Genomic DNA, 20,167 nt, shown 5'->3' with positions numbered 1-20,167 from the left:
TGCATAAAATTCTATCATGAGCATGCACTACTTTCATAATTTTGATGTGAAAAATATTTTTTAAAGGCTTTGATATTTCTGATTATGGTTACTATTCCATACAAATAACAATTATGCTAGTGAAACAAATTTTATTTCACTCTCATTTTCCTTTTGTTTATCTCCTCTCTTAGCTGCAGACTTGGGCAGTAAATGTGACTCTGCACCAGTAGTTTATTTAGTTTCAGAGATTATATCTATTATCATTTTATTTTCCTTGAATATAAATGAATAGTATATCATGCTTTAAGCAACCACAATTCATAAATATTTAGATGCAATATGCATTCATATATAAAACAGCAAATGATTAAGGAAACCAAAAAATGTCTGAGTTCCTCTAGAAAGCACTTCCTGAAACATTTGTTGAATTTATACTTCGATCTGCAGAGACTAGACTTACACACAGTGTATCTATGCAAAATCAACTGAACCTATGTAGATCAATGGCATACATTTTAAAATTACTGCAAATAGACATTTAGAAGAAAAAGAGTAAAGCCTTCTAAGATTTTCTCTAATCTTTCTCTAAACTGCTCTGATGATCTATGCTCAATATTACAACCAACGTGTGATGGAAATAATAAGTCATTAGAGAAACAAACTATTTACTTTAGGAGTTCCCTACTGCAAACTGGCTTACTTGTCAGAGGCCAGAAAGAGAACTCACTTTCCACCACAGCATCCCCGGCAGGACACAGCGGCCACCCTACAACAGTAAGATTGGCCTTCGCTGGCAATCTGAATAGACTCACTCTCCTTCAGATGACAGTAAAGAATGGGAGGAGAGAAAAAAGCAGAATGTAAGGGAGTAAAGAAAACAGGGTATATGTGAAAACTTCACATGTTTTGGAGAAACTCTGAGTTTCTAAGAGTTCTGAAAGACTTCAATGTCTTGAATAGAAGTTAACCTTGCCCACTTATGTCTAATAATGAATCCTCCTCAATCAGTGCTTACGTTTAAGTGACAGAGTCATCTCTACCGACAGTTCTGACCTTCTAAAATCACAAAGGTCAAGTTTGCCTAAATTTCCACACTTAATAAGATCATTCACCTTTGAAACAAAAGGCACATTTTAAGAAAGAACCAAACAAATGACTTAAAAAGAAACAAAGAACACACAGTCACAGACACACACACACACACACACACACACACACACACACACACACGAGTCCCTGTAATTAGTCTTCATCATAAAAAGGAATAAAGCCTGGAAGAGTGGGAGGTAAGCATTTAATGGGTACAGGGTTTTCCTTGGGGGTAATGAAAATATTTTGGAACTAGACAGAGGTGACAGCTCCCCAACATTGTGACTGTACTAATGTCACTGAATTGTTTATTTTAAAGTGGTTAATTTTATGTGAATTTTACCTCAATATTTTAAATTGTATGGTCTCAAATGATTATTGTCATTCATGGTTTGGTATAATGCATGATTTGAAAAATGTCACCAAGTACAGTCATTTCAAAACTTCCAGTGCTATTTCAGATTTTAAATTAATGAATGCTGTTCAGTAGCGGTATCTGCCTCAGCCATGTATTAAATCAGACTTGTTTTTCAACTAAGGCAGCAACAACAGGCAGTCAATTTCAGTCAGGTAGAAAAAGTCTTGCTATTTTTCATCCAGAGAAAAGAGAATGGATGGTTTACTTTCTTTTTAATCAATAGCTCCCAGCACACGATGCTACTCTTTAGTAAGAGTAAAATATCTTCTTGCAAAGAAACTAGGAGCAGTTTTTCCTAACTGAGCTAAGGAGGTGCTCTATCAAACTCTTCAGACTGCTGGCAGTATAGACAACAAGGCAATTTCATGGTTTTAAAAGTTAGATTTTTATCTCCAATATTCATATTTTCCATTAAGAAACCACTTGCGGGACACTTAATGTAAACTGTTCAATGCGGATCTACTTTTAAATTCCTGGCATCATATTCATGGAATATGATGGGAAAAGAGTGACACAATCAAGTAAGCACTTCTCTATTTCTAGTTTATTCTTTAGTTTTTAACCATATTCTTTTTTTCCTTTCTCCTTGAAAAACCACAAGGTATTAGAACAAGTTACTTGTTGGCCACTGGGATGTTATGGGGATGAGTACAAACTTGGTAATGTATATCCTTGTTCCTGTTCCATATATTCTTGGTAACATATAATTCTCAAGGCATTAATTTTCTTGGTTTACACAAATATATATTTTATGAAAATTTTTGGAAAGTGTGACATTCTTTTAAAATTTTTTCACTTCTGTCAATCTGGAACCCTGGGAATTAATAAAAGAAAAAAAATCAAATTTACTACAGATGCTTTCATTTAGCACTTTATAGTACTACCATGTACCAGGCACTGATCTGGACACTTATAATCTCACCAGCAACACTGCGAAGTGGGTGCTATTCTTATCATCACATTAGAACTGAGAAGCTTGTCCAAGGCCATACAGCAGATACATAGTAGACACTGAACTTGAACCATGACAGGCAGATTCTGGAGTCCCTGTCCTTCATTGCCACTTCTGCTTTCTGTCATACTGGAGTGTCTTGCCTAGCCATTACTGGTTGCCATGGTGTCATGACCAGGATAAAAGGCAATGGCTGTGGAAATTCTCTTGTTTCTCCCTACCCTACCCCAACATAATGCAATACAGCAAAATCAACAGTAGTACCCTGTACTTGCAAAGCGTACTTAATCTCATTTGATCCTTACAACAATCCATTAAGGCAGGGCTGGGTCATGGGTATAATCTCCATCTCACAAGCAGGCTCGGAGAGGTTCAAGAACTTGCCACAAATCACACGGTTTGTGAGCAGTGGGGCTGGGCTCCTACTTTAGCTTTTAGAATCCCATTCTAGGGCTCCTTCCACTACAGATAGTGCTGTAAACCTAGAGGAGCCCAGCAAGCACTATATGATAGAGGTGGGTCCTACTGGTTTCCTTGAAGAAATCAACATAAATCCAGCACATAGGAAATGCTGCTCTCTCTGCATCAGTGCAACTTTACACTGGTCTATCCAGTCTTGCAGGACCTCTATATGGTGGTTTATCAGACTGAGGGTTGGGCAAGAAATAAGAACCAAACAGGGCTGGGTAGCGCCAGGACTACCTTACCTTCGATCAAGACAGAGAAGAAACAGACTGGCCAGAAGAACCAGGAGCAACAAGCTTCCAGTGTCCTACTTGTTCAGTGGCTCACCAAGAAAGTGGGGCATTGCTGTGCCTACTCCTGAGAGTACTACAATAGCAAAAACTGGACCCAGGTCTTCCTGGGGTGTTGCACATGTCAGCGATGGTCTCACAGCTCAGCCCTTCCAACTTGCTTTGTCTCAGTGACTTTCAGGTGAGTTTAGGATATACTTGGGGTACACTGATCCCACTAGAGAAGACAGCTACTTGGTTTCAGGGGAGAGAGACCAAACTGGGTTTTTCCAACAGAAATTCTCATTCAGAAAACGAATGTAAGACTAACCCAGTTCTGGGATGACGTTCAAAATACTGAACAACTGGTAAAGCACGGGCACTTAACCAGTCAGGAAGACCCCCTAAGACCTAGGGGTTACCTGCTCAGCCAGATGTCTCCCCCATTAACATCTGGACTGAAGGGAGATGGAGAGGAGCAGAGTGTGGGGCCAGCAGGGCATGGGGTAGTCATTAATGACCATCTAGTACATACAGAATGAATTAGCAGCACTGCGCTAATTCCAGGATCCTCAGGACCATGGATATTAAAAATAGCATTTTAAATGGGGAATATTCAAAGAACCTAATGAGTTAGGGACTTCCTTGGTGGTCCAGTAGCTAAGATGCCACACTTCCAATGTAGGGGGCACATGTTCAATCCCTGGTTGGGGAAGTTCAGCAGGCTGTGTGGTGTGGCCAAAAGCAAAGACCCTAATGAGTTAAATGGGCTTCCCATGTGGCACTAGTGGTAAAGAACCCACGAGATGCAAGTTCGATCCCTGGGTTGGGAAGATTCCCTTGAGGAGGGCGTGGCAACCCATTCTAGTATTCTTGCCTGGAGAATCCCCATGGACAGAGGAACCTGGCAGGCTATGGTCCATAAGGCCACACAGAGTTGAACACGATTTAGCATGCAATGAATTAAATGTCTATTTTCTCCTGTGCATTTGATAATAACTAAGACTTAAAAAGCAGTAGAGAGTCCATCTTGGAGTAGAACTACAGTTGAATTAAAGTAGTCAATATATCAACCAATCAAAAATACGTGTTAAGAGTGCTGGAGACTTGGATCATAAAGAAGGCTGAGTGCCAAAGAACTGATGCTTTTTTCAAACTGTGGTGCTGAAGAAGACTCCTGAGTGTCCCTTGGACAGAAAGGAAATCAAACCAGTCCATCCTAAAGGAAATCAACCCTGAATATTCATTAGAAGGACTGATGCTGAAGCTGAAGCACCAATACTTTGGCCACCTAATGTGAAAAGCTGACTCATTGGAAAAGACCCTGAAACTGGGAAAGACTGAGGGCAAGAGAAGAAGGGGGAGACAGAGAATGAGATGGTTAGATGGCATCACCAACTCAATGGATATGAGTTTGAACAAACTCCAGGAATACTGAAGGAAAGAGAAGCCTGGCGTGCTGCAGCCCATGGGGTCACAGAGCTGGGCACGACTTAGTGGCTGAACAACAAGAGTCTATGAATATAGAAATCACTACTCCTTCTAATAGTAACAATGACTCCTTAATAGCAGCTTTACACAATAATATCACTTAATTCTCACTAAAATCCTATGAAATTATTATTATTACTTTCCCTTTATAGAAAAGTACACTGAAGCACAGAGGTTAGGTAATTTCCGAATGTAACAGGTCACACAGCTGTTAAAAGAGGCAGAGTGCGTCCTAACGCTACTGGCAGCTTGAAAGCCCTGTGTTCTCCCCACTAGACACTGTGCTGATGAGCAGGATTTCAAGCCAAGTGTAGAATTCAGATCAGGGAGAGACATCTCACTCCACTGGGGGATGATCAAAAAGTCTTTATGGAAGAGGAAGGGTGTAATCAGAGTTTAGAGGGGTGCAGAGCCATAAGTTTAGAAAAAGGTCAGGGGTGAGTTCTCAGTTCAGTTCAGTTCAGTCGCTCAGTCACGTCCAACTCTTTGCTACCCCATGAATCGCAGCACACCAGGCCTCCCTGTCCATCACCAACTCCCGGAGTTCACTCAGACTCACGTCCATAGAGTCAGTGATGCCATCCAGCCATCTCATCCTCTGTCGTCCCCTTCTCCTCCTGTCCCCAATCCCTCCCAGCATCAGAGTCTTTTCCAATGAGTCAACTCTTTGCATGAGGTGGCCAAAGTACTGGAGTTTCAGCTTTAGCATCATTCCTTCCAAAGAAATCCCAAGGCTGATCTCCTTCAGAATGGCCTGGTTGGATCTCCTTGCTGCACACCAAATCTAGACTGGAATAACCCACCAAGAGGAAGAAGCAGAGGACAGGAGGACTTGGAAGGGGGCCGAACCACATGGGACTCTGTCCATAGTCAATTGAAGGGTTGAAGCAGGTCATGGCCATTTAGGACAAAAGGAAATATCTAAATGAAATCACCTTCGGTTTTTGTATCTTTTTTTTTTTGGTCACACCCTGTGGCATGCTGGATTCCCTGACCAGGGATCAAACTTGTGTCCCCTGCAGTGAAAACACAGAGTCTTAACCACTGGACTGCCAGGGAAGTCCCTTTATGTCAATATTGGGACCGATATACTTACAGTTCTGGGTTCAAACGTATAAAGAGCTCTGAACACTTTAACTTGCCCTAAAAGAAAGGAAACAAAAAACACATGATCAGTTTTTTCATTTCTTAATTTTTGGTGAATAGTTTTTATTACCTTTCATATTCTTCAGAATTCCCTAACTAAAAGCCTCTTGATAAATTATTTTGGAATTAAATGTTTTTTCTACATAGAAGGTATTTTCTTAAATATTTGTTAAATGAAAGTATGAATAAATACACCTCTGGGGGGGTGATTTTTGCTTCCCTCTCTCAAACAATAGGAGCTACCTAATTATTTGTACTTAGCTTCTATCCTATGTAAAGCCTTTCCAACCTGAAGATCTAAGTTTAAAAACCCAAAGGTAACAGTTTAACATAAAGATACTTACTGGGAAAATTAACAGTAATTACATATTCTTAAATCAATGGCTCATGACTTTATATTTTCCAAGAAAAAGGAAATACCAGGAAGAAAAAAACTACCTGTTGGAAAAATCTATGATTAAGTCCCACAACAGAGTGCAATCCACAAAAGAGTCATGTTCATGAGAACTATCCTCTGTTCTGCCAAACCATGAACCCACCTGCCAATGCAGGAGATGCAAGAGACATGCGTTTGGTCCCTAGATGGGAAAGATCCCCTAGGGGAGGGCATGGCAACCCACGCCAGTATTACACGGGCAGAGGAGCCTGGCGGGCTACAGTCCAGGGGGCTGCAAAGAGTTGGACACAACTGAGCAACTGAGTACATAACAAAACAGCACACATCTTCTGTTCTGCCAAGCCATCTCCCTTTTTATATGTCCCTTCACTGCATTTCCATAATACCTGGTATCAGAAATAACTGATGTGAGAGCCTGTCTCATGTGAGGGCAGGAACCCTGACCTGTTCAATCTCCTGGCACCTACCTGGCATATGGTATGAACTTAATAAATTCTTGCTAAATAAATTTATAAGAACAAATGCAAATAGTATAGGGAAAAGCCTACAAATATAAAAACCAAAGACCTACTTAAAATGTGACAACAGTTCAATTTCAGTACTGGAATAACCTTTAGAGATAACCGCCTAGTCCAAGAGCACCATTAGGAACAGCGGCTCCCACGGTAGGACACAGAAAGACTACTTCAGAAATTATGTACATTTTAAAAAGATAACTAATGAGGACCACGGTGTGGCAGAGGGAACTCTACTCAGTACTCTGTATAGGCCTATATGGGAAAAGAATCCAAAAACAAGTGGATATACGTATATTTATACCAGATTCACTTTCTGTACACCTGAAAGCAACACAACGTCAAAATCAGCCGCTGCTGCTGTTTAGTCATTCAGTCACATCCCATTCTTTGCGACCTCATGGACGGTAACCTGCCAGGCTCCTCTGTCCATGGGATTTCCCAGGCAAGAATACTGGACTGGGTTACCATTTCCTTCTCTGGGGGATCTTCTCCACCCAGGGATCAAACCTTTGCCTCCTGCTTGATAGGCAGATTCTTTACTACTAGGCCACCTGGGAAACCCATAAATCAACTACATCCCAATAAAAAAATTTTTACAGTGGAGTTTTGTACATTTTTATCTTATTTGTTTTCATTCGTATTTTAACATGTTTTAAATATAACAGCATGATATAGAATACATATAGGGGTTCCCTGGTGGCTCAGACAGTAAAGACTCTACCTGCAATGCAGGAGACCCGGTTCAACCCCTGGGTCAGAAAGATCCCCTGGAGAAAGGAATGGCAACCCACTCCAGTATTTTTGCCTGGAGAGTCCCATGGGCAGAGGAACCTGGCAGGCTACAGTCCATTGGGTCGCAAGAGTTGGACGTGACTTAGCGACTAAACCAAAAATACATTATCGGAAGCAGTTAAAACCTGTCAGTGATACAATATTAAGCCTTATGAGGGCAAGTGTTTTATGCGTGGTATATCGAAGTACCTAGCACAATGCCTGGCACATAGGAGGCACTTACTTAATAATTATTTATTGAAGGGATGAAGAATAGATGAATAAAAGAAAGCAACATGCACTCAAAAAGAAGTCTGAAAACCAACAGATTAGAATAGCACTGTCTAATACATTTTTACATAATGATGGGAAAGCTCTCTATCTGTGCTACTCACACAGAGCTACTGAGCACATGAAATACGGCTAATGTGACTGAGGAACTGATTTTTACACACCACTTAATCTGAATTAAGTTAAACTGGCACAAGTGGCTGGTGGCTAGCATTTTGAACAACACGAGTCTAGAACACGAGAAAATGAGAAGTGATGAGAGGGGACTACATAAATCAACTCCAATTCATCCACCTGATAGAGTCATTTAAAAAGAATGCTTCAGACAGACTCACAGACACTGACGTGGCAAAAAGCCTGTAAAACATTCAGTGGGAGAAAACAAGTTATAGAACAGTATGCCAAGTACCATCCATTTATGTTGACCACACACATCTTGACTGGAAACACCAATTATGGGAATCTTCACATTCTACTTTACATACATGGTTTAAATTCATGGCTACTAATAAAAGTAGCGTGTACTACTTTTATTATCAATGAAAACAAAAAAGATACTTTCACTGGAGGCACAGAGGTACGGAAATCACTCTTTCTTTTAAACACCTTAATATAGAAGAGCTGCTCAAATCCCCTGTTACTTAGTGTGGCTGCAAAAAAAACATTATTTTTGCAATCTGAACTCTAGTGCCACTTCCAGAAGCAAAAGTGAAAACTCTTTTTCATTTGGAGTTTGTTTTTCACCCACATATCCTTAGGTCTAAGAAAGCAAACATTAAATGGAAGGAGAAATATTTTCTGCTGACCTAACTGTCTAAGGGAAGATTAACTGTCTTGATTACATCAAACTTTCCAAAGAGAAGTTACACAAAGAAGCATATGCTAGTGACCAAAATTAATAATGACAGAACTTTCTTGCTCCTTTGAGGGCAAGGCAGTGATGAGACAAATGATGGCTGACTTTGGGAACAAAATCCAATGTCAATGAGCTTAAATTTTAAAACCTGGAGAAAAATAAAACGGAGTGTGCCTAAGCTGATGATTCTTTGTAACTGTATCTTTTATGACTGTCTTACTATAAAATGTATACAACTAAGAAGAAAGTTGGAGATTTATTCATCTCTATACTAAGCAGACAGCATCAGGCAACTGTTCAGGCCATCACATGAGGGAATGTTCTCTTCATGTAATGCTGCAGAAAACATTTTCACATACAAATCTTTTACTCAATTTTAATGTTGAGAATTAGCCCTGTAAGGATCCCTTTGAACCCATATATCATAAAAGTCCGAGGCCTTAATTTATTCCATCCTCAAGGCTGAGTCAAGTTGAAACAAAAGAATACAAAGAACAGGCAGAGGTTATGAAAGAATACCATAAAGAGGAAGAGCAGATGACTTTCATGATTACAGTTTACCAATCGTGGGTAGAGCCTTTCAAGAAAATGCCAATTAATAAGACTTAACTCACTGATCATTCTTACATCATGTTTAACTCAACTGTGTGCAATGTTCTCTAGGTGTACAGGATTACACAGAGGAATGAAGGGAAAAAAATCAGGGTACTCTGTATTTCTATAGTATTGTTCTTGTGTGTGTGTGTGTTCAGTGGCTTAGCCATGTCCAATTCTTCGCAGTCCCATGGACTGTAGTCCATCAGGCTCCTCTGTCCATGGAACTTTCCAGGCAAGAATACTGGAGTGGGTTGCCATTTCCTCCTCCATGGGATCTTCCTGACCCAGGGATCAAAACCACATCTCCTACATCTCCTGGATTGGCAGGTGGATTCTTTACCACTAGTGGCACCTGGGAAGCTCGGTATGGTCTTTGCAGACATCAAAGAAAAAAAATCTTAATAAATCATAATGCTGATCAATTCCAAACATATTTAATGAAGGCGGATTCACAATGCAAAATAGTTGTGTTCTTGTATATTGCCAAGAGGCTAAATTAGATGCTTTCTTCAGGTGCCCTCCCTCTTGATCATTTTCTCAAGGAAGTCTGGTTACATGCCACAAAGGGAGAAAGTGGAGCCAAGAAGATAACATGTGAATTCATCCTGAATTAAGACTGGAAATGGGCCCAATCTTTTGCCTGATGCTTTATGTGACTCTCATAAACATGAACTAGCATGTGAATGGTACTAAGGATTTCAGTAGGGCTGGCCTCCTAACATAAGCAAGATGAGCAAATTCCCATGACACCAACAGTGGCTGGCTCCTTACCTTGCTAGGCACTCCCTTCTCTTTTCTCTGAAACCTCACCCAGGCCCATAGTAAAGAGCTGAATCTACTAATCATCAGCCAAACACTGTTTTCCTCTGGAGTTAAGCTGACTGTCCCTGCTCCCCTCATCCACACTCTCCAACTTCACTAAACTAATCCTTGTCCAGAGTAATTGAGGCTGAATTAACTGACCTGAAGTAATTGACCTGAACAGGCAACAGATAAGAAAATATGCTGTTTCTGGGGTCTGCAAAAAGAATACATATTGTTGCACCACTAAGGCTCTGAAGCAGCACTTAGAAGGACTTGGGGCTTATAAACCCAAACACAAAATTTCTAATCTACTTTATTCTCTGTTGGTGAAAGAGTGGAGAAGCTGCTAGTCTGAGCCACTATGACAGTAATAAAAGGTGACAGCTCACTACAATGGATAAACATACCATAAACAGCAAGGGAATGACTATCAAAACATCAGAACTAACAGATCGACTATTTCGTTTATAATCTGCTGAAAAATGTTGGGAGGCATGAGACATTTTAGATGGACTTCATTTAAAACGGCTGTGATAACTACCACACACTGACTATGATAGTTAGATCTAAAAACAATGACAATGCCAAGTGTTAAGAAGGATATAGGACAACTGGAATTCTCAGACACTACCAGTGGGCGTGTAAACTGGTACAACCACTACAGAAAATTACTTGGCAGTAGCATTTTTTTTTAACAAGTCTTAACATGTCTTTGGGATCCTAAAAGCATTCTGAGGAAGAAAACCAACCTAATGTTGCATACAAAAATGACCCCTCTCAAATGGTATTACTATCCCCAGAGTACACTGAGTCTCAACATTTTTAAACTGTAGATCATGACATATTAGTAGATGGTAAAACTAACTTAGTGGTATTTAAAAATACTAAATAAAACAGAAAAGACCAGAGTACACTGCACATAATGGAACCAATTATGATTTTGTGAAACTTTTGTTTCACTGGGACTGGACAGATGAGTAGAGACATGAGTGTTTATTTTAGAAATTTACCAAATACACATTTTGACATAATGCCAAATGGTCAAATATTAAAATCAACATTTACCAAAGCTAAATGTTACCTTTACAGAATGAACTGCTGGGAAACAAATATAAATCTGAAATTTTATTCAAAAATTAATTATGATTATAGTTTTACTATTAAAAATTCTAGTAGACCCATTTTTAAAGCTTGACATAAAAGGGCAGGAACTATAATTCCTCAGAATTGCTAGCTGTAGGCTGAATGAAGTTTCTGCAAGGCTAAATAAACATTCGCTATAAAATGAGGTCTGTGTAAAATCAAGATATTATGGCGCTAGTTCTGCCAGCGTAGCTTCTGTTTGTGATGATTCTGCCACAAAGTTTGTAAGGTCCTTCCTGCCTAATAGAAACTGACTAGGGTCAGGACTTACCTCCTCTTCATCTCCTGGGCTTAAAGATTTGCCTAATGCTGGGGATGCAATTTCACTGAAAACAATCCCACAGAGAGACAGCGGTTTCCCCCAAATTATTAGGAATCATATTCTCTCACCAATGTCATTTCACACCTATGATCTTAACTATTTATATAAAAATATTTGGACATTTAAAATCCATAGCCTCACAATCATCGTTAATTACCACAATATTTTATTCTCCAATAAGTACACTTATACTTTCAGTTGACTGAGAGAATTTTCAAATATAAAGTACAAAGAGGATATCGGAACTAAATTAAAGTTAGAGTATATACCTGTCTTTCAAAGTAAACATTAAGAAAACAATAAATCCAAATGACATGCCTAGCTTGCATCACTGGCATGGCATGAGGAATACCTAAGCAATCTACCATCCTTGATAAAATACAAGGTGTGCCAAATATGACAATGAAGTATGCATTTCACCATGTGGTCAGTCACCCAAAGCTGAATGGCAGGTTTGGGAAGAAATTTGAGGCGAAGGTAAATTTCTGTGAACCCCTATGCTCATACGTATCTGTGTGGCTCTGCATGTGCGTTTTTGAATGTACCAGGTCACTAAGTAAAAGATACATCTCTTACTGGAGGTCGAGGTCAAAAAAAAATTGTGAAAGCCACTACTCCAGACTACCTGATCAAGTTAAGAGATTTGCTACAGGACTCTAAGGAATGGGTGATATTCTTTTATTTTATAAATCTCAAAATTCAGCTAACATATAAAATATAATATTCTCTTATCACCCCCAAAGCAGATATTCTTACCATTTTAAATAATTATAACCAACCGAAAAGAAACAGGAAGAAAATTACTTGAGAAAGGGAAAATTACAGAAAAATAAGAACTTATTTTATACATATATTCCTCACATTTATCTAAGTGAACACAGGGAGTACTGGGCTTCCCCAGTGGCTTGGCAGGTAAAGAATCTGCTTGCAGTGGAGGAGACACAGGAGATCCAGGTTTGTCCCTGGATTGGGAAGATCTCCTGGAGAAGGAAATGGCAACTGACTCCAGTATTCTTCCCTGAAAAATCCTATGGACAGAGGAGCCTGGTGGGCTATAGTCCAAAGGACTGCAAAGAGTCGGGCACGACTGAGTAACTAAGCACAAGTAGGGTGTATTACTCTTCTTACTTTATATCATGTGGGTATGGGAAAAAAAAGTCTCAGGGTAAGTAAAAGTATTAATATTATTTCCACAAGGCATGTTTAAATTATTCTATTCAACAAGCATGATGAAACAGGATGTTTTCTGTTTGAAAACAGAACAGAAGGAGCCTATGTGATAGTATCCAGGAGTCAAGGCCATCACTTCCATTGCTGGGGTGAAAGGAAACAGCTGTGCTCTGTTAGGTCAACATGGGGCTCCCATGGGCTTTGTGGGCTCCAACGCCCATAAACAGGATGGTCAGCTCAGAACAGGCTTCTGGGTGAAGATCTCTATTCTCGTCAGTCCACACAAGTCCACTGCTCTTGAAAATAAAATGTTTTTCTTGCAAAGAAAATCACTGTGTGAGTATAGCAATAAGCTTCTCCCTTCATACTTATATTCTTGGATGAGTTAAATCAAATCCAACGAACTCTATTTACATGTACCTTTAAAGGTTGTAACTAGCAGAAAAGACTAGGAACGTAATGCTTTCATCTCTCCTTACTCCAGCACCATCTCTTTCCTGCTACCCTCTTATGTAATCAAAAAAAAAAAAAAAAATCTAAAGAATTTGAAATGTGTCTTGATTTCAGCTGCAGGAATGGCAGACTCATTAAAAACAGTAGCCAGTGTGTTTTCTGACAAGAGGATTCTGTTTATTAACAGTGTGCCTTTCTTACCCATTTTTTCCTTTGCCTATACTTTTCAGTGCCTTTCAGCAAATTTCGTTATTTTCACATCTGCTGGTTATTTTTATTTCTTCTCCTCAGTATAACATAAAAGGCCTTAAGAGCAGGACTTTTCAAATGACAAGTTCACTGCCAATATGTTTTGATGGGTTAAAAATTAGAGGAAAGAAAGCAATGGTCCGTAAAACTCTTCATCTCAAGACACCTTGCTTCCAAAGTCAGCTTGGGGAGATCTCGGAGAAGAATGGAAGAAAATTCTTGATTTCAGTTCTTGGAATTTAAAGTAAAAAGGCTCCACTGACCACAGCACCTTCTGCGAAGGGACAAGGTGAGTCTGGGGACCAACTCGTGATAGCAGTGCCTGTTTTTGTACAATCTGTGAGCTAAGAATTAAGAACGGCTTTACATTTTACAATTTGAGCCACCGGGGAAGTCCCAAGAATGGCTTTATATTTTAAATTGGCTGGGAGGGAATGTCATTTCATGGCATATGAAAATTACCTGAAATTCAAACTATAGTGCTCATTAATGAAGTTCTTCTGGAACGGAGTCAGTATTTATATGTCATCCACGGCTGCTTTCCCACTACCATGGCAGGGTCAAGTGGTTATAACAGAGACCATTAGGCTCACAACGCCTAAAATATTTACCATCTGTACGTTTACAGAAAAAGTCTGCTGCCCCCTTATCTGGTGAAGGACAAGTCAGACCAAAGGAGCACGTGTTACAGCCTGAGGAGGCAGCAGGTGTGCCTCTGACCGCCCTGAAAGCAGCCTGGGGCTCAGCCTTGTCCTGTGGGAAATGACTGGCTGGGCAAATGAATTCATACATCCAAGACTGACGCAGCATTTCCTAACACTGATACCTCTAATCCAAAAGGGAATGACCCATCAAAGCTCACATTTATGGGACACTTTACACAGACCAGATACTATACAAAGGGCTGACTTGTAGCAACTTCTAATCATCAAAACAATCCTGAAACATAAATACCTTATTCACACTATTTTACAGCTGAGGAAACAGGTTAGGGTGGGCAAGGTGTCCAGGTCCACACAGCTAGGGCAGAAATGAGGTTTAAACCCAGGCTGTCTGGCTCAGGGTTCATGCTCTGAACACTATGGACATGGCTCAGAAAGATCTGAGCTTTTGTTGCTGGGACACTGAGATTAAATGGATTTAAACAAATTTATATATGTAAAGTACTATGTGTAATTCCTGAGACATTGTATGTACCCATGTTAGCTTTTATTAATTACTATAAATTTTTATTTTATCCCTTGTGTTTTTATCTTCACTGGCAAGACAGCCTTATCAAAATCCTATGCATTATATAGGATTATATACATCCTTTATATTATATATATACCCTGTATATCCTTAATATTGGGCTTCCCTGGTGGCTCAGACAGTAAAGCATCTGTCTACAATGCGAGACCCGGGTTCAATCCCTGGGTCAGGAGATCCCCTGGAGAAGGAAATGGCAATCCACTCCAGTACTATTGCCTGGAAAATCCCATGGACAGAGGAGCTTGGTAGGCTACAGTCTATGGGGTCACAAAGAGTCGGACACGACTGAGCGACTTCACTTTATCCTTTATATTAGTTTATCATTTATAATACCCCCACAGAGAAGCTGAAATGCTTTTGTTAAGCAAACAAAGCATAACAGCTAATATTATATACCTTGTGTGTGCTATGTTTAGTTGCTCAGTCATGTCCGACTCTTTGCAACCCCATGGACTGTAGCCCGGCTCTTTAGTCCATGGGATTCTCCAGGCAAGAATACTGGAGTGGGTTGCCATGCCCTCCTCCATCTTCCCAACCCAGGGATCGAACCCAGGTCTCCTGCACTGCAGGCAGATTCTTTACCATCTGAGCCACCAGGGAAGAATATGATATTCTTTAGTGGCTATTAAAGAATTCAGTTAGAGTTTTAAACCTCACTGTCATTTTGAAACCTATAGCCAGTGTCCTCAGTCAGCTCAGGCTGCCTCAACAAAATACCATGAACTGGGCACCTGAACAACAGACATTTACTTCTCACAGTTCTAGAGAGAGGCTGGGAAGTCCAGGATCAAGGTGCTGGCAAATTTGGTTTCTAGTGAGAGGGTTCTTCCTGGCTTGCAGATAGCTACTTTCTCACCGCGTGCTCACATGGCCCTTCCTTGGTACGCACAGACATAGATCTCTCTCTCACTCCTTTTAAAAATCCCACCAGGTGGGTCCCAACCTCATGACCTAATCTAACCCTAATTACTTCCCCCAAGGTCCCATCCCTATCACATTAGGTTTAAGGCTTCAGTACATGAATTTTGGGGGAACATAAACAGTCTATAATGGCAATGAATATAGAATTATAGAAAAAAAAAAACAGAAATGCATGAACATATAAATGTATGCATACATTGGAATACAGGTTATCACAGTAATTAATTAAAAAAGGATTTATTATGACTTTTATAAATAAGCTTTTGGAAGATATGCTTACATTTTACAGATACATAAACATAATGTCACAGGTGGTAATATTATATATACAATCAGCTATGTAAAATAAAGATATGCATAGAAGAAAAACTGGAAGGAAACAACACTACAATGTTAACACTCATCTCTGGGTGATGGAACTATAAGTCATGTTTATTTTCTTCTCTATTTTCTTATCTAAAAGAATATAAATCCCATATATAACCAGGAAAAGGTGGTCTAGTTTAATATCCTAGTGAGCCAAAAGTTTATGTGCACTTTATTTATCAGCAGAGTATTTATTAATATGAGTTCTCTTTTGTCCTCTTGGACTCTCTGATCTCACTACCAAAAAAAAAAAAATTATGGGTGGAAAGACAAGCAACTGTAACACCAAGTATGCTCACAAAAATGAGAATACACGGATCATGTAAGTAACACAGACAGTGAGTAGATTTTTAGGTCAGTGCTGGTCATATGGGAGATAGCACCTACTTTGTTTTTGGAAAAATAATAGGAGTTGAAAAGAGGGGCTGGTGGCAGTCTAGGGCAGACTAGAATACAGAGCAGAACGTAGACAGAGGGGCTGGAGGCCAGAAAGGGTGAAAGGTGGCCTAGGAATGTCTTGAAGATCAACAGGCCTGAAGCCTGGCAGGAGAAATGGTGAGAGATTAGGCTGGGGACATGAGTGCAGACAGGCTAGAGAGTTCTCAAATTTTTCTGAGACCCATAACAAGAAACATTTTGCATATCATGACCCAGGAAACACACACTCAAAAACAAAAAATTTTTCGGAAATACTTATCATTACATTTATATATGAATGTACATAACCAGTGTTTAGAGATCAAATGGGAATTTTTCAGATTAGATATCTGGTAGTCCTTGCAAAAATAAAATACTCTCAGAATATATTAAAAATGGCCTTGGAAAGTATTCTATTTTTTCAAGAAATTTTTTAAAATTTTGAGCAAATAATATATGGACAAGCTTAAAGACTTCATGAACGACTAATTCCTTAGGAAATTACAATTGTACATAGAAAATAAAACTCTGCAACAATAACAAAACAAACAGTCTTAGTCCTCTATAAAGACAAAAGCTAGCAAGATAACATGATGATAAAAATGTTTCCTTTATTTAAAGCAGAACCCCTTAAAATCTGATATAGGGACAAAGGTATATACTATATTTAAGAAAATGATTAGAGACTCTCTAGAGACATAGAACAGAGTTAAAGGACTCACTTCCTACCTACCTAATAGACACACAGGGGTCAAATCTGTAGTGAGAGCATTTTACTACTTCTAGTTAATCCTAGAACTCTTGCATAATACACTCTGGATGAGTGAAAAATATTATCAAACACAACAGGAAAACGTAATAAGTGGAAGCAAAGAGTAAGCAAAAACTTTGAGTCTCTCTCAGCTCAGAAAAAAATAATTCAAATTGTCTTCTATAGCACATATGAGAGACTCTAAACAAGTTTCTTTCCAAAATTATAACAGAACCAAAAACAGGAAAGTGAGTTCAGAAGGTCACCTATAGGAAACCAACAAGATGTCTAAGCTATTCCAAGATCATCGACTCACTAAGACAACAGCCTTTAAACTGGAAACTGTTTCCCTAACTGCATTCCTTCTCAAGTCATATACTAGTGCTCCTTCAAAAGGTCTGTGAAGTGCTCCCAAGGGTCACGTTCCAGGTGGCCCCAGAAAAGTTGGACGTAACACCTCTGTTGGAAGCTACATCCCAGGGCCAGACCTGGCATTGCTGAAGACTCAGCCCCAGAAAGGGGATGTGCTCAGTTGTGAGTTCCTCCACCCAAATCAACCTGGTTCTGAAAGTCAACACTGTTTATGGAAAGGAGGGGCTACAACTGGAAGGTCTGGAAAGACCCAAAAAGTCCAAATGACTCCTGGAAAAGGTCAGGGGAGAATCTTAACCCAAACAAATGTTCAGGTATTTTTCCAAACCAGATTAGCTGTTGGGAGGACGAGGGAGTGAGAATTAAGTCCTGAGGATTTCCCCAAAGGCTAGACAGAGACAAACACAAACAGCTGTAGTTTTCTGGAGTTATAATTAAAACAGGATAATTATAGGACCATTCGTAGGAAAATCTTCCTTCTACTCTAGGCCTCGGGTGGGGCTGTGATAAAATTCCTGAGGGTTACATGCTTATTTTCAGGGACTAACCTCAGCACTCTAAGACCCAAGGCAAATTGCTTATGGATTTTTTTTTAAACTCTTTTTCATTAATGGATGCCCAGAAGATCATTTCTCTTTTTCAGAAACATGGGGTCATAGGGAATTTGGAATTTGTTCTTAAACTTCTAGGAAAACCTCTGGTCCCCTCCCTTGAGCCTGCAGAACTATCTGCTGTTTATAATGTGGAAGGGTAGACAGTGAAAATAACTGCTCTGCCCACAGGGACGGAAGACGGGACACTCTGCACTCTCTAGGGTTTGGCTTTCCACCAATATTCAGTGGTCACCCAAACTGCAGGCTTCCATAATAATTACTAGGAATGTGTCCTACCATCTAGATGCACAAGTGCCCTGCCTTCTTGGCATCTGTCCTAACAAACTGCAGTCCCTTATCTATAAAGACATTTAGGGAAAAATTAACACTCAAGATCACTATAATAATTTTCAACTGTGAACCAAATTTTCTGTATTTGAGTCTAAAGTTACAGCAATAAAACTTATTCCCATCAGTACAAGTCTAACTAAAACTTATTCCCATTAGTACAAGTCTACGTTCTTAACATTGCCATTATATCAGAAGCCCTGTAAGTATGTAAATGTTATTTTCTTGAACAAATTGGTTTCTTGTGTCAGATCTACATAGCTGACAGAGTAAAGGGTGGCCTGAGAATCACTCTCTTACAGGAGGACTATCAATCAGCTTCTAGAGAAAAGCATTGAAAACCCTCCTTTCTGATAAAGAATCCGCCTGCCAATGCAGGAGACACAAGAGACAGGGTTTGACCCCTGGGGCAAGAAGATCCCCTAGAGTAGGAAATGGCAACCTACTCCAGTATTTCCTGCCTGAAAAATGCCATGGACAGAGGAGCCTGGTGGGCTACAGTTCACGGGGTCACAAGGAGTTGAACATGACTGAGCAGAGAACTTGATTTTCTCTCCGTGTGCTTGATTAGAGCTCTCAGGCTCACTTATCTAGACCATATCTAATTACTGAGACTGGGGTGGGGGAGGAGGGGAATGGGTAAGAAGCCTTTTAAACTTTACCTATTACAACTGTTATTTATAAGCTAATGAGTTTTATACTGTAATACCTGATTCATAGCTAAGTTTAGAAAATGAGGTGGTGAGATCTCTGGTTGTGCCTGTCTATACGTTTATGCGTGTATTAGTGAATAGTGAATAGTGAAGTCACTCAGTCGTGTCCAACTCTTTGCGACCCCATGGACTGTAGCCTACCAGGCTCCTCCCTCCATGGGATTCTCCAGGCAAGAGTACTGGAGTGGGTTGCCGTTTTCTTGTTTTTACCTTTGGATGGTATTAGCAAAATTAATTTGTAAGTGAGCACTACTTAATTAGATAAAAGGAAATTAAGTGCTTATATAAATTCTCAAAAAAAAAAAAAAAAAACACAAGGTAACTGGCCAGAATTAATTTCAGTTCACGTGAACTGGGAAATATTCAATATTATATTAATATTTGGTATTAATGTTTAAGCTTGTTGATCTAATTAACACAGACTTGTCTTTAGAGTCACCAACGTTAAACATAATATCTTTATTGTGCCTCGGTTTAATAGAAGTCAAACAAGGCCTTATTATATCTGTTGCAAATTTGTCAGCAAGAAAAATAATTTGGTATGATGAAATTTTTATAAGTGTAATAAATGCTTTGGATGAACTTTTAAAGAATAATTATGTTTTAGGAATGTCTACTTGAGCATGATCTTTCAGATATTTGGTAATGTGAAATTTTACAGCTGTGTTAAATTAAGCTTTAAATAATGGAAATCTGTTGAATAGCTTGGTCATTCCCAAATAAAATAAGATACTGAGACATCAATTACTAAATAGAGAAACTAAAGATATTTAGGACTATTAATGAATATGCTTGGAGCTACCCTGAGATGTTCTCTATAAAAAAGCAAATGTTTTTAAAATTATCACAGGAATTTATGTTCACCAATCTACAGAATGCTAAAGTAAGATAGTTCATAATTGTTTCATTCTTAGTTTTCACTAGAAATTAAGGTTTTCAAGAGTTGAGGAGTCTAATTCAAACATGTAATTAGCGTTAATAGAAATAATAAAGGAAGCATTTCAGTATACATTAGGAAGCCGGATATATGTTTTCAGCTATATGAGGGTATA

At 39.3% G+C, this 20,167-nt stretch overlaps 1 protein-coding gene across 1 annotated transcript in view; it reads right to left on the bottom strand.

Moving 5' to 3' along the window:
* The window catches only part of OSTF1 (osteoclast stimulating factor 1), a 55,243-nt gene that overhangs the window by 22,819 nt on the left and 12,257 nt on the right, over positions 1–20,167 (bottom strand). The window contains exon 2 of the mRNA XM_005683787.3: positions 5,763–5,809. Coding sequence (XP_005683844.3) covers positions 5,763–5,809 — 47 coding nt within the window. The remainder of the gene's footprint in view (positions 1–5,762; positions 5,810–20,167) is intronic.

Source organism: Capra hircus, chromosome 8 (genome assembly GCF_001704415.2).
Source record: "Capra hircus breed San Clemente chromosome 8, ASM170441v1, whole genome shotgun sequence".
Classification (NCBI taxonomy): Eukaryota; Metazoa; Chordata; class Mammalia; order Artiodactyla; family Bovidae; genus Capra; species Capra hircus.
Note: the sequence above shows the minus strand (reverse complement) of the source record. Positions and strands in the feature narration are given on the sequence as shown.